We start from the raw sequence: 14,931 nt of genomic DNA, 5'->3' as shown, positions 1-14,931 counted from the left end.
AAATTAAAAATAAATATTTTGTCATTGTGTGTTTTTATAGTCCAGTTTTCGTTTGAAGCAAATTTGCACATGCTTTGTCTGGTGAAATACATTTCTAAGACATACTTTAATTACTGTCTTTTCAGGTAAACATTTACTATGTCCCATTAAATCCTTAAAGGACATTAGAGTGTTTACTGTGCTGCATTATAGACTTATCAATGTTGACTGTGGAGCATTTAGGCAGATGGCTACAAATTTAGTAGAAAATTGTTAATAATTAGAACTGAACAAACAGTAACAAGAGAACTAATATATAATTTGCTGACATTTTAATTTCCCTAATATAGTAGCGTCAGGTCACCCTCACCAAAACAAAAGTTACTTTTATAGTACAGGATATATTACTTAACTATCGCAAAAATGAAAATGAAATCGATTTAAAAGGTTGTACTATTTCTGTAATACAGTTATTCCTCAGCATCCCCCTTTCAGCAATCTGTCTCTCTTCATGCAGGAGTTGCATGAAGTCAGTCAGATTTTGATTACCAGTTATGTCTAATACATGCTTTAGGGGAGGCTCCCTTTGCCTAGATGATGTATGAGAGTTCTCTTTTTTCAAAATAACTAACTGACAGAAATTCTGTCTATCTACATGCAGGATTTGTGCTGGAGTCAGGTATTTGGATAGATTTTGTTTGTGCTGGAGTCAGTAATTGAGTGAGACCTAATAAATTTGCTAAGCAAAAAAGATGTTTGGACCTAACTATGAATCAAAATCTAACTCGGACTCCTGCAGGTAGAGAGACAGATTGCTAGAAGGGGAAAGTAAACAATAAATTGATTATAACAGAAACAGTACATATTATTTAATTGTTTATATTTAGAAAGGTATTTATTTCTGTGAGATAAAGCTTATACTACATTGCCACTATAGTTCCCCTTTAATATAATGTAAACTTAATCAATTAATTATACAGTATGCCTTTTTTACACGGCAAAGCCTGGCAATGTGTGGTGTATTATTACCCTGTTTTTACATAGCATAATAAATATGCCCCTAAGAGTTTCTAGATCATACTGATCACACTGAAAATGAATTCCCAAAAGGTTTATATTTTTAATGACTTTTTATTATGAGACCAATAAATAACTGTAACATACTGGTATTTGACAGTTATTTTCTCCTTTTGATTGCACAGGTATCTGAATCAGAATGTATCGAAGGATACAACATCACTATTAGCAAGTACCCAGAACAGAGAGAAATTTGATAATCTGAAACAAGCCCTAATTGCTCTGGGATATAACAACCTTGTAAGTCATATTAACATATTGAGCATAGCTATCACAGATTAATTGTCTTTATTTTATTATAAAACTTTGCATGTAAAGAAGAACATTTTCCCAATTGAGCTACTGCAATTTTCTAAAGTAGTATTTCTCAAACTGAGACCTGTTCAACTGTGAGGCTTGCTTGCATTGTTGCTGAGGTATAAATATATATAATTTTTCAAGAGGGACCTTCACTCCGTATTTTAAATCAGCAAGTGTTTATTATCACATCACTGTGCATCACTGGACTGCACAGTGATGTGATAATAAACACTTGCTGATTTAAATTACGGAGTGCTGTTCCCTCTTGAAAAATTCTGTATATATTTTGAACAAGCACCAACCACAAGGAAGTTTTGGCAAGAGTGTGAGTACTTACTAAACAAATATATATATATATATATATATATATATATATATATATATATATATATACAGTTTGTGTACATGTAAACAGTGCTTACGATTGTTTACTTCTGCTTTATATAAACATGCACACCTGCCTAATTTATATAAATTATAATTTTATATAATTATATAAATTATATAATTATATAAATATATATCAGTGTTTAAGATAGCTCAGCTTGTTTACTTCTGTATTATATAAACATGGACACCCACCTAATGTATATAAATTCTAATTTTATATAATTAAAATTAAGCAATATATTTAATTCTTAATGATTTGTGATCTTCTGTATAATAGGAGATTGAGAACCTGTTTGTGATCCTCTCAGCTGTTTTGCACATTGGAGATATACGGTTTACAGCCCTAACAGATGCTGAAACAGCTTATGTATCTGACCTGCAGCTCCTTGAGCAAGGTTAGTGGAACTTCAATTATTCCCTTGGTTCTCAAGGTTGTTCATGGGGTTTTGAAAGATGTTATTCAGGTAAAAGTTTTCCCTGTTGAATCCAATAGATGGAGCCATATCACTACTACAAAGAAACTGTTCCTACACTAACCACTAGATAATCATTGTTTGCTTATCTAACATGCCTCATAAAAATAAAATTACTATATCTATGTGACACATACAGTATGTCAATAGGATCAACATTTTCATTGTGTTGTTAATATGGTCAATTTGACAATAAAAATGTATGCACACAATCAAAGTATTTATTCAATGCCTCTTTTGTCAAATCATATAATATGGAAGGAACTCATATCAGCTTCTTATAGTTTCAGTTTTATACACTGAAATATAATTTCACTGAATACCTGTAAAAATCATAATAATAAAAATGTTATGTTAAAACTAAATGTTAGGAAAGTAGGGAAAACCCTGTGGGGCAAATTCACTAAGCGCCGAAAATAGGCTAGCGACGTCTTCGCCGTACTTCGCCAGGCGAAGTTTCACCAGGGCGCCGCTAATTCACTATAATCCGAAGTTCCGCTCAGAGAGGCGAAAGGTAGCAAAGTTGCGCTAGCGTTAATTCTTCAAGCAAAGCGAAGTTATGCTAGCGATGCCTAATTTGCATACGGCGCCAAGTTAAAGTACAATGGACGTTTATGTAGCAGCAAATACATTACACTACACAAGCCTGGGAAAGCTTCATAAAATAGAGTTGTTATTTTTCCCTATACATGTGGCCACTGTATAGTTCAGGTGCCATATGTGGGGAAATGTAGGGGGGTAGGAGGGTACCCCAAAAAAATTTACAATCTTTTTCAGCCTATCACCCTTAAAAAAGTAAGACGCCAGCATTTTTTGGGACTTAGAAACAATTTAAACTTTTTTTGAAGCAATCCTATCTACTCTATTGCACTTCGCCTGGTCTGGCGCAAGAGGTAACGTTCAGTAAAATGGGCAAGTTAGTGAATTAGCGTAGTTACGTTCCTTTCGCCAAAGCGCAACTTCGTCTGGCGTAAGGGTGCGAAGTAGGGCTAGAGTAGGTCCACTTTGCTAGCGAATTTACGCCAGCACTCGTTAGTAAATCAGCAAAGTAACGAAATGACGTCATGCTGCCGAATTTGTGCTAGCGTTGGCCGCTTTGTGCTTTCGTGAATTTGCCCGTGATTGTAGAATAGTGAGCAAAGTGTCCGAGAGCTAAATAAAATGTTGGAGAGAGTTCACAGCTTGATATTAGGCTTTTGTCAGAGAAATCTCCAGTTGTATCTGACTTTTTGCAATAATTCAGTTGCAGGAATGCTGCAGGTATCACCTGATGAGCTGTCTGCTGCCTTAACAACAGAAGTTCAGTACTTCAGAGGTAGGTAAAGCTGATTTCATATATTTTTATGGCCCTGGAGGCACTTTGTAACATTGATACTGGAGAGATTAATATTACTAATTAGTGCCAATAAAAATAATTCTGATGGCCACATATTACTTTCTGTTTACAGCAATGGATCTCATCTAGCCACTGCTGAAAACTGCTAGTGGGCATTCTTAGGTTTAAAAAGATCAGTTATTTGTATACTAACACAAAGTTGAACATGTACAGTGTGGGATCTATTACTGGGAAGCCTGATTTCGAAAAAGCTTGAAAATACACCAGAATGCCTTTACCAATAAGGGCCCATTTACTAACAATAGAATTGCATTTTTTTCTCCTCAAATCACGAAAAATTTGTGGTTTTCCTATATTGCTAAAAAGCTCTAAAATTTGAGATTTATTAAAAAAAAAAATGGGAAAGATGAAGTTTCATCATAGCACACAGGCAAACCGCAAAAGAGGGAAAGAGTCCTCCCCCATATGGGCTGCACAATTTTGCTTTTGCAGGCAAAGCCATTCGCAAGCTCATGGTTCGCAAGCTCAGCTAAAGTTGTTGGTTTAATGTTGTCACCATGTCATTTACAGATTGAAGCATTCCATGGGCATCTCTTACTAAAGCACTACCCTTCTTAACAGCCAACATGAGTTTAATCCTAGTAGTGCATAAAGTAAAATGGCTAAACAACCCCTGCAAGCTGAGGCTGGCAGCTGATTACTATAAAAAATTAGGAGGCAATATTTTTATGCAAGAAACACACTGTAAAAGGTAGAGCAATATTGGGCAGGAGGATTTACCAAAATGTCTCTCACATGGTCAAAAAACGAGGAGTAGCAATCCTCATTAAGAAAAATACCCCTTTCACAGAAAAAGAAGTGATCAGAGATCCAAAAGGGAGCTTCATAATTGTTAAATGCATATTGAATAATAGAGACACAATACTAGTATCACTGTATGCACCTAATGATAAGCAAACAAAGACTAGAAGATAGATTAGCTGCTATACTCTCTAACCACATATTAATAGGGGGGGGGACTTTAATGCTACTCCACATGCAACATTAGACTGCTCCGGAGGCCTAACACAAGCCAATCCCCAGTGTCTACCATACCTCTTACAACCTTTATTAATAATTTAGCTCTCTGGGATGATGGAGATACAACATCCAGGAGGCACAACATACACGTTTTATTCGAAATGTCCACAAATCATATTTATGCATCGATTTCTGGCTTACTAATCCTAAAACCCTTCCCCAAATGATATACAGTATAGTGACACAGCCAAAATCTCTCCCCATTCGGCTGTACTGAGCAAACTTACAGATTGGGGAAACCGGGCCACAAACAAATTTTGGAGACTCGATGAATCCATGTTAGAGAGAGTAAGTAAATACAGGAACTAGTTAATGAAACTAAAAATTATTTCACCCAAAATCGCACGGAAGAAGTAAGTGTAGTGAAATTGAGGGTAACCTACAATTGATCAAACAGGCATCACAGAAAAAGCAAGGTTACAAAAGATACAGGACCTACCAAAATCAATTAGACAACTAAAGAAAGCACATAGTGAATAAAAGATACAGTAACTGAACAAAGTTGCTGAAGAGCTGGGGATGAACTAAACACATAGGGGGGAATTCACAAAAGTGTCGGTAAAATAAGTAACCCAGAAGTGGCGGTCGACAAGTTTGTAAAATGTTGTACGAACGGCAAATTCACAAAGGCAGATGTTACCATCTCTGAATGTCTCGTAAGTCCGACAATTTTTTTTCATCATACAAACGACATTTACCGAGACTTTTCAAAAGACAATTTGACCGACATTTTCATTTTGGAGAGCCTAAAGTGTCTGAAAAATTGTCTGTAAAAAAATGAGTTTACAAATAATTCATAAAAATGTCGGGAAAAGTGTGCCGAAAAAACCACGCCCACTTTTAACGACACTAATTCAAAAGTGTCGTACATGTCAGAAAATTGGCGGAGAAATGCTCTGTGAATTTGTCGGCTGTTGCTACGACACTTTCTACGACATTTTAAAGACATTTTTTCGTTTCAGACACTTTTGTGAATTCCCCCCATACTGTATAAACAAGCGGAAAAAAGCCCTTCAGTTCACAGGTCAGAAATTCTATGACAAAAGCAACAAAGCTGACACATTGATTGCACGTAAACTTAGTCCCAGAGTTAACACTCGAGCATTAAATCCACTTCGGGATGACAATGGGACGTTAACCTATGATCCGGGCCCCATAGTTTCAAACCTACTACTTTATGCAGGCAATACCCAGATCAGACTTAGAATACCACATCCCAGATCACATCCTTTCTAAACAAAATAAATACAACCCTATCACTTGTGAAGAAGTAGAGGAAGCCAAACTGGCAAAGCACCAGTCCGGAATATATTTTCCTCAATATTTTATAAAAAAAACTGGCTAAGAACCTTCCTAAACAATTAGCCGATCTCTTCAACATAGTATTAGACAGAAAAGTAACCCTCCCAGCCGAGATGCTGAAGGCAAACATTGTGGTGATACCCAAACCAGATAGAGATTTAACAAAACAAATCAAACTAATGGCCAACAGACTCAACATAATCTTGTGTAGATTAGTCCATCTGGACCAAAACAGGCTTTGTCCCAGCCAGACCACTGACAACATCAGAAGAATACTAAACATAATGGCAGTAATCAAAGCCCAACAGGTACCATCAGTCACCCTGTTCCTACATGCTGAAAAAGTGTTTGACAGGGTAGACTGGCGGTACCTACATTATTATTATTGTTATCCTATATAATAAAGTCCAAGTGTCTCTGCGTCCAGTCCCTCTGTCCGTGGAATTCGCTACTGCGCATGTGCCCCACGGACCGTTAGCTGCTGGAATTACCTGTCCGAAGAGAGGACGTGCCGCCTGCCACCTGAAGAGGATCCACCGCCGCCTGAAGAGGATCTACCGCCGCCTGAAGAGAGGATCCACCGCCGGCGTCTGAAGAGAGGATCCACCGCCGGCGTCTGAAGAGAGGATCCCCTGCCGGCGTCTGAAGAGAGGATCCACCGCCGGCGTCTGAAGAGAGGATCCACCGCCGGCTTCTGAAGAGAGGCTCCACCGCCGGCGTCTGAAGAGAGGATCCACCGACCGGCGTCTGAAGAGAGGATCCACCGCCGCCGTCTGAAGAGAGGATCCACCGCCGGCGTCTGAAGAGAGGATCCACCGCCGGCGTTTGAAGAGAGGATCCACCGTCGGCTTCTGAAGAGAGGATCCACCGCCGGCGTCTGAAGAGAGGATCCACCGCCGGCTTCTGAAGAGAGGCTCCACCGCCGGCGTCTGAAGAGAGGATCCACCGACCGGCGTCTGAAGAGAAGATCAACCGCCGGTGTCTGAAGAGAGGATCCACCACCGGCATCTGAAGAGAGGATCCACCGCCGGCGTTTGAAGAGAGGATCCACCGTCGGCTTCTGAAGAGAGGATCCACCGCCGGCGTCTGAAGAGAGGATCCACCGCCGGCGTCTGAAGAGAGATCCACCCTGCCAAAGGAGAAGAAGAAGCCACCGCAGAGGAAGAGGACGTCACTAAGGAGAAACTGCGTGAAAGGGCCCAGGCGAACTTGACAGGTAAGTCCTACTGGCCACCAATGTTAACCCCCCTAGCCACCAATGTTAACCCCCCCTGACCACCAATGTTAACCCCCCTGGCCACCAATGTTAACACCCCCCTGGCCACCAATGTTAACCCCCCTGGCTACCAATGTTAACCCACCTGGCCACCAATGCCCCCTGGCCACCAATGTTAACCCCCCAGGCCACCAATGTTAACCCCCCCTGCCCACCAATGTTAACACCCCCCTGGTCACCAATGTTAACCCCCCTGGCCACCAATGTTAACCCCCCCTGGCCACCAATGCCCCCTGGCCATCAATGTTAACCCCCCCTGGCCACCAATGTTAACCCCCCCTGGCCACCAATGTTAACCCCCCCTGGCCACCAATGTTAACCCCCCTGGCCACCAATGTTTAACACCCCCCTGGCCACCAATGTTAACCCCCCATGCCACCAATGTTAACACCCCCCTGGCCACCAATGTTAACCCCCCTGGCCATCAATGTTAACCCCCCTGGCCACCAATGTTAACACCCCCCTGGTCACCAATGTTAACCCCCCCTGGCCACCAATGTAAACCCCCCCTGGCCACCAATGTTAACCCCCCTGGCCACCAATGTTAACCCCCCCTGGCCACCAATGTTAACCCCCCTGGCCACCAATGTTAACACCCCTGGCCACCAATGTTAACCCCCCCTGGCCACCAATGTTAACCCCCCTGGCCACCAATGTTAACCCCCCTGGCCACCAATGTTAACCCCCCCTGGCCACCAATGTTAACCCCCCCTGGCCACCAATGTCAACCCCCCCTGGCCACCAATGTTAACCCCCCCCTGCCCACCAATGTTAACCCCCCTGCCCACAAATGTTAACCCCCCCTGGGCACCAGCATTAACCCCCTGGCCACAAAGTGCTACAAAGGGGGCCCTGCCTACTAATGTTACCCATTCTGAAATGTTGGGAGGTATGTGACGACATATGTTCTAGCGCCCGTTAATTTAACGGGCTTAATGTCTAGTTATTATTATAATCCTTGTGCCTGTCTGAACTTAATCCAAATCCTAATTTGCATATTCCTCTTTTTCTTTTGGCTATTGCCTCCACCTGTAAATAAGATAAGATAACTGAACTGTACAAATGCAAAGCAGTAAACTATGATACTGTATGATTCTGTGAAATGTGTACCTATTAAGCATTGTTAAAGAGGAGTGGAGAGGTATACCGTTGGAAATTTTTTTTCAAAAAAAACATGTCCATGCCAAAACAATGCTTCTTGGTTTTTCATTATGTAAGCACTGAGCAGACCTTATTGCATGTGCCTTCACATTATGGAGATAGTTCAATACTCCAGCATTCCACTAAATAGATCCCAATAATTGTACTAAGCAAAATATCTGTGTCTTTGTGATTCAATACAGATTTATTGACTGTTGACTGGGACAGTTCTTTTGATCTGTTGATCATAGTGTGGTCCCTAATTCTATTGTCAAAACGTGACATCTGTATTCATGTTCTTCATAATTTTTCTGTAATTGAGATCTTGTTATAAGGACTTCCTCTGTAAAGTGTAATTCAAAGAAACATTCAGCTATCATGCAACTTGCACTTTGCTGTAAATAAGACACATGTCTCGTGGCTCAGAAAAGTCTCTGAACAGTCCATATAATATATGTAGTAAAACACTTAGAAGTACATGATTTAGAGCTGATTTATATGTTTAGTTCTTTATGGGTGGTATGTATTCTTATGCCTCACTAATCTGCTCTGTGTTCTGCAAAGAAAAGGGTCACAGATGAAAGATACCAGTAAATGGCAATATACATGCAATTGGTAAAAAGTAATTTGTCCTGAACCCAGTTTTATATTATGTGTGTTTCTATTGTTTGAATTTTCATAGAGCGCATAAAAAGGATTATGGTATAAGAATATTGTGAAAGGCTAGGCATACATTTGACTAATATATGATTAATATTTGATTATTTATTGTATAAGATTGTCGTTCAGCAAAGATCTAGTCTATAAGATCAAGTCTTATAGACACTTGCTGTGTCTTATAATTAAAGATAAGACCATGACTGATGCAAAATAACACACATTTGTATCATGTAAAAAACCTAGAAGAAATTCTGGTGTTTTGTTAAAACTGAGTTTAATATAACAAAAAACTGCCATAGCTTTCAATATCTACATGCTTGGTGAAACTGCAATTTTGGGCTTCTACATTAGCCTTCAGGCTATAGATTTATATGCATGTGGCACCATTATCAACCATAGGTAGACTAACTACTACTACTACATCGTAAATAAAAAATTATATTAGTTACCACAAACAGTTGCTAGCTGTTGCATTCAAAGTTGTAAAGACTTTGACTGCAAATTTCAACACATATTGGACAATTTTTCCAGATAATATTGTATTTTCAGTTATATGCCTTTTTTGTATTTGAAACACAGGAGACATGATAACCCGCAGACATTCTGTGGATACAGCTGAATTTTATCGAGACCTTCTAGCAAAATCATTGTATTGTCGTTTATTTAGTTTTCTAGTAAACAACATCAACTACTACCTCCAACATCAAAATGATCAAACCAGGTAAGATTGACTTTTAAAGAATCATCCAAGCACATAAAACCCTTGTACTGTATCTGAAATTAATACAAGGTTAGAAAAATCAGGGGTAAGGGTGTCATTGAGTTAACTGTGTAATGTAGGATGCTAATTTACATTGAACATATGCCCCCAATTAAGATATCCTAAAATATCCAATCCATCTATAAAGAATGATTGCAATCAGATAAACCCCCAAAACTGCTTTCCTTGATTGAGTTACGTTACAGCAGCCATATTGGTCTAGCATATTTGCCCTGCATGTTGATAAGGATGCTTAATATATTAGTGGCAACATATATTTTGAACAGTTATTTAAGACATAGTTTTCTGTACCTCACCTTTCAGTCAACTACAGTGCTAATTTATACTGTATGTCTGGGGGACCAATTGCAGAAGAAAACCACTACCATTTTATTTTAATACAAAAGATGAAATACCGTTGAATATATAATACCAATTCTGCACTTGGTTTATGTTATACACAGAAATAACATGTCATTTTCCATATATGGTTTTCCTCCATTGTCTTGCCTAAGACCTAAAAGCCTGTGGTACATAGCTGGTACAGTTACTGGATGAGCCACAGAGAGCTCTGTAATTCCATCTGATCATTGCTCTAATGACCTCAAAGTGTATTTTTAATTCTTATCAAAGTAACCTCTCACAGCAGGAAACCCATCTTACCAAAATTAGGAAGTACCTGCTAATTTGGTGTTTGATTTAAACAGCGGCCAATCAGCAGTGCAGGTTGAAACTTGATAGAAATCTTGAAAGGTTTTTAGTGCACCAACTTATAGGGCACCACTTATATCCTTTATACGGCTATATATGATTGCATCTTAAGTTTGGTAATTAACATCCTTGGCTGTGATCTGATTGTGTTCTTAACCATGATTTCTCAGGCTAATATGATAATGTGAATATCATGGTGCTAACTTCAGTCTGTTTTCCAAACTCTCATATTTTGTGCCTCTCTCTGACATATCACTGGTCTGTATCCCCATAAATCACTGCTATATATAAAATATTTCACATGCACAAACACTGGCCGCCATTCCTGGATATGAAAGATAGTAGGAGTTTCTACACAGATTCTATGCTTAAACAATACTATTTTACAGCTGCTCCCATATGATATCAACCAACAATTAGTTTTAATACATTGTTTAGCAAATGGGCATCATTCAGATTGTGTCCAACCTAGTGCTCCTGATAGAAAAGCTAATCAGTAATAAAAAAAATAAATACATAATACAAAATGTTTTAAATACAAATAACAATAGAATACTCAAAACAGTACTATTAGTATTACAGAAATGTTATTCTGCTTTGAAACATAACATAATTATTGGCTGAACATAGTAATCATTGTTGCCTTTTGGTTCCACTTTTTCTTAACAATAGAAGTTTCCAGATGAGTTTCTAACAATATACAAAAGGCTTCACTGAACTATGCTTAGCTCTGTTGCCCCCTCCTCAAATTCCAAATTCCAAAGTTGTTATTATGAAGGATTGTAGCACATACTGTACCTGCTCAGTGCATTGTAAATGATGGGATGATGGGTACACTGAGTGATCATCAACGGCAACTCTATCTGTGAGATCTTATAAATATGAAAACCAAAACAACACAACAGGCTTTTAATGCATTTTTTTTTATAAAACCTTGCGTTTATGTAAATTTGCAGTGTCTACAAAAATTTTTATTTGTGCCATTACCCTGTTTAACCAATTACATTTGAGACAAAGTAATAATATTGTAAAAGACCAAACATAAAAGAAAAAAGTAGGACAGCTCAGAAGACAATCCAGGTAAAACTATGTAAGGTTAAATTCAAATGCCAGTTGAAGACAGCAGATTATTATTTCATCTGTGCATAATTTTGCTTTTATGTCTGATATATGAAAATTATATTTTGAGCAATATTATTGCTCAAAATAAATAGAATCCTGCAATTTTAATTTAATGATGAAACAACTGCAGCCTATGATGTTGCCTATGAAGACAAAAAGAATGTCTTAACTGATGATGATGATCATCATCATCATCATGAATCTTATGACTGAAATGAATTATTTGCTTAGAAAATTATTCTGAGATGAGCAATTGGAGTTTTCTACCTTTGTAATCACCCCCTGCCCCCAAATGTCAGTTTCTGACTAGAACATACAAATATGCAGAAGTGTACTTACTCTGTCATGTATCAACAAGCAGTCCCTGAGGATGAGGGCCAATAAAATCAAGATGAGTGTTGATTTCAGCGAAAGATCTGTACAAGCCAAGATTTCATAATTACCCTTTATGCGTGTTGTGTTCTCTTTTCTTGGTATAGATATTGATGTTCAGTCTTTGACTTTTCATACTGAACTGCTCCAAAATGCTAAGATGATAATTATAAGTCTTCATATATTTTAATGTTGTTCATAACAATCAGTAAAGAAAATGACTGAATTGCAGCTCAATTAATTTTGCAAAACCAAAATTTTGGAAGTAGATATTGATGTTTGTTAGCATCTTCTTTTGCATACATTTACCTGCTAAGAATGTATTCTGAACTATTTATTTAAGACTACAAGTATTTGTTTGCTTGCTATATAGTATTTAACCTTTTATAATTTGAAATCAGTCAAATGTCTTCATATATTACTGTAGTAAACATGATCACTAAACACTATCTTAAACAGGAATGAATGTGGCACATTTAACATTTTCTTACTGCTGAAATTAGATTTATACTGTACATTTATTTATTAATTTGTGTGTTTGCTCTGCAGGTATTGGAGAGTAGAACCTCATTAAAGCTAGAATGATGGCAACACACATTAATATAAACTGAATTACCTCTCATGATTGTGTGCTAGTTTTTTTTTTTTTAATTATTTCGCATTACAGTGTCGGTGTGGTGACTTAACTAAATATTTAGTGGTTTAATACACAGGCAAAGCAAGTTTAATTTAAAGAAGAGAAGAAATTACTTTCACAAGGAAAAAACATTATTTACACCACAATATCTCTATACAACATACATTATGTCACTGTTCATCAAGGTCACCCTTAGCTTCCAAGCCTTATCTATGTACATTATATACTGCACATTAATCCAATTATTTCATGTCTTCCAGGCATAATATATAGTTTCAAGCTGTTAAACACACTACCCACAACCACTGCTAAATTGAAATGTACTCTACATAAACATAGATTGTGGTATAAATACACAATATTGATTTTTGCTTCGAGTATTTTGTGGCAAATAAATTCATCAGACACAAATTTGCCGCAAAGTTCCAAATTTTGCCGCAAGTGAATTAACTAGTGAAACTGCAGAGACAATTCACCAGTGAAAAATCTGCCGCATAAAAAAAAAATTGCAGCCATCAAAATTGGCGTGGGCATGCAAAGTTATTCTGGATAATTGATCCTATACCAGTAAAAACAATAGGAAACACCTACCTATTAATAATGTTATTTTTTTTTTTAGCCATTAAACAAATAATGCAAGGTTGGACACGTTGACATTTTGTTAATTATTTGTTATATTAGTATGAAGTTAGGACACATTAGCACCTATTTTCATAGTGTAGCTTAATGTTTATTTCATTATAATATATGACTCAAAATTAATCAATTGATAGACATTGACTCTTTATTTCCTTTTGGATTTCTATAGTTAATTATTTCCAAAACATATAACCTACTCTGTATTGCTGTTTTAGTGCCGCACCACTGACTGTTGGAATATTGGATATATTTGGCTTTGAAGATTTTCAGAAAAATTCCTTTGAACAGGTATTATAATTATTTTATGAATGCTTTTGGCATGCAGAGCTGGGGCCATGTATTCAAATCCAATCAGGGCACAATAGGTTTGAATGTTGTCCCTTTGTATATATGGGTTTTTCGGGTATTCCAGTTTCTTCCTATACACTCCTAAACCTACAGGCAGATTAATTAACTCCTAATTTATCTAGTAGTAGTGCGTTGTGTGAATGTGATAACGACCTTCAAGTGTAAGCTCTACTTGCAGGGACTGGTGTGAATGATGAATAATTTCTATGCTGTTTAAATGATTCAGTGCCATTTAAAAACATGTATCTGTATTTTCTACAAGTCTAAACTGGGATAAAATAGGCTCTGCTAATTCAAGTGCACAGAGGTGCAAACAACCTCACAACGGGCTTAATAAATAATAATTTTTTATGGCACCTTACAGTAGCAGGTCTGGCTTTTGTTAGAATATACAGCTTGTCAATTCATGCCTGTTTGTAGTGGATATTAGTTTTAATAAATTTCTATTTGTTAAACAGTATTGTTTAATTCTGACTGAGCTCCTGTCTCAGTCTTTGGGAAATGTTTTGGGCTTTCTCTTTCCAAATCTGTACCACCAAATAGTCTTGGCATCAAAGCGCTTCTCGGTTTAAATTCAGTGTTTCCATTTTTGCTGTCCATTCTTAATTATTCTACTCTATTAATATTAATATATCAGCTATATACTTATGAAAGAGTTCTGGTTTGGGGTTTGTCTAATTCCACGATTGTGTCATTGGGTTTCAAATATGCCAATAGCTGAAGCACAGCATGCAAAGATCCCAATTTGAAAATGTTTTACTAAACATCTGTAAATATTAACAGTTACATACACATTTTCCTTACCATTGCTTTTCTGTCATTTTACTCAATATTGTGTCTCTTCTGAACATCTTGTATCTGTCATAGCCTGAGAGAATCCAAGAGCCTGGAGAAGAAAATCAACAAGAAGTTGGGCACTCATAATTGTTAACTGTTTAGCCTCTGCCCTAGCTTTTGCACTCTTCAAAAATGTCTCGAATTTCATATTTTTCACCTTAGAAAACTTCCCTCTGGTTACAGAGTGCTACTCCTTACTGAAACCTACAAAGCCCTATAAAGGTCCACTAAGTTAGACAAGTATAGCAGTAACCTTTTCCCTATATATGTGGCAGTTTGTTAACATTCTCATAGTGTTTTGTCTCTAAAACTTCAGGAATCATTAAGTACTACATATACACTATTATAAACTGTGGGAGTAATCAGTATCAGTAATTTAGTAAAATTCTCTTAACTTGGACTCTGACTTGCTAAAAGCAGCCATACATGGGCCGACTTAGTTGATATCTATCTGAATGGTCCATGGGCTGAACAGTAACATATTGTCTAATT

The 14,931-nt window shown here is 37.5% G+C and overlaps 1 protein-coding gene across 1 annotated transcript in view; it reads left to right on the top strand.

Annotated features, from left to right (window-relative positions):
* myo16.S (myosin XVI S homeolog) overlaps window positions 1-14,931 on the top strand; it is a 139,642-nt gene that overhangs the window by 72,617 nt on the left and 52,094 nt on the right. The window contains exons 17-21 of the mRNA XM_041584256.1: window positions 1,182-1,296; window positions 2,024-2,141; window positions 3,463-3,534; window positions 9,593-9,734; window positions 13,470-13,542. Coding sequence (XP_041440190.1) covers window positions 1,182-1,296; window positions 2,024-2,141; window positions 3,463-3,534; window positions 9,593-9,734; window positions 13,470-13,542 — 520 coding nt within the window. The remainder of the gene's footprint in view (window positions 1-1,181; window positions 1,297-2,023; window positions 2,142-3,462; window positions 3,535-9,592; window positions 9,735-13,469; window positions 13,543-14,931) is intronic.

This window comes from Xenopus laevis, chromosome 2S, assembly GCF_017654675.1.
Source record: "Xenopus laevis strain J_2021 chromosome 2S, Xenopus_laevis_v10.1, whole genome shotgun sequence".
In the NCBI taxonomy this organism is placed as follows: Eukaryota; Metazoa; Chordata; class Amphibia; order Anura; family Pipidae; genus Xenopus; species Xenopus laevis.
This window is presented reverse-complemented; position numbering and strand designations above follow the sequence as displayed.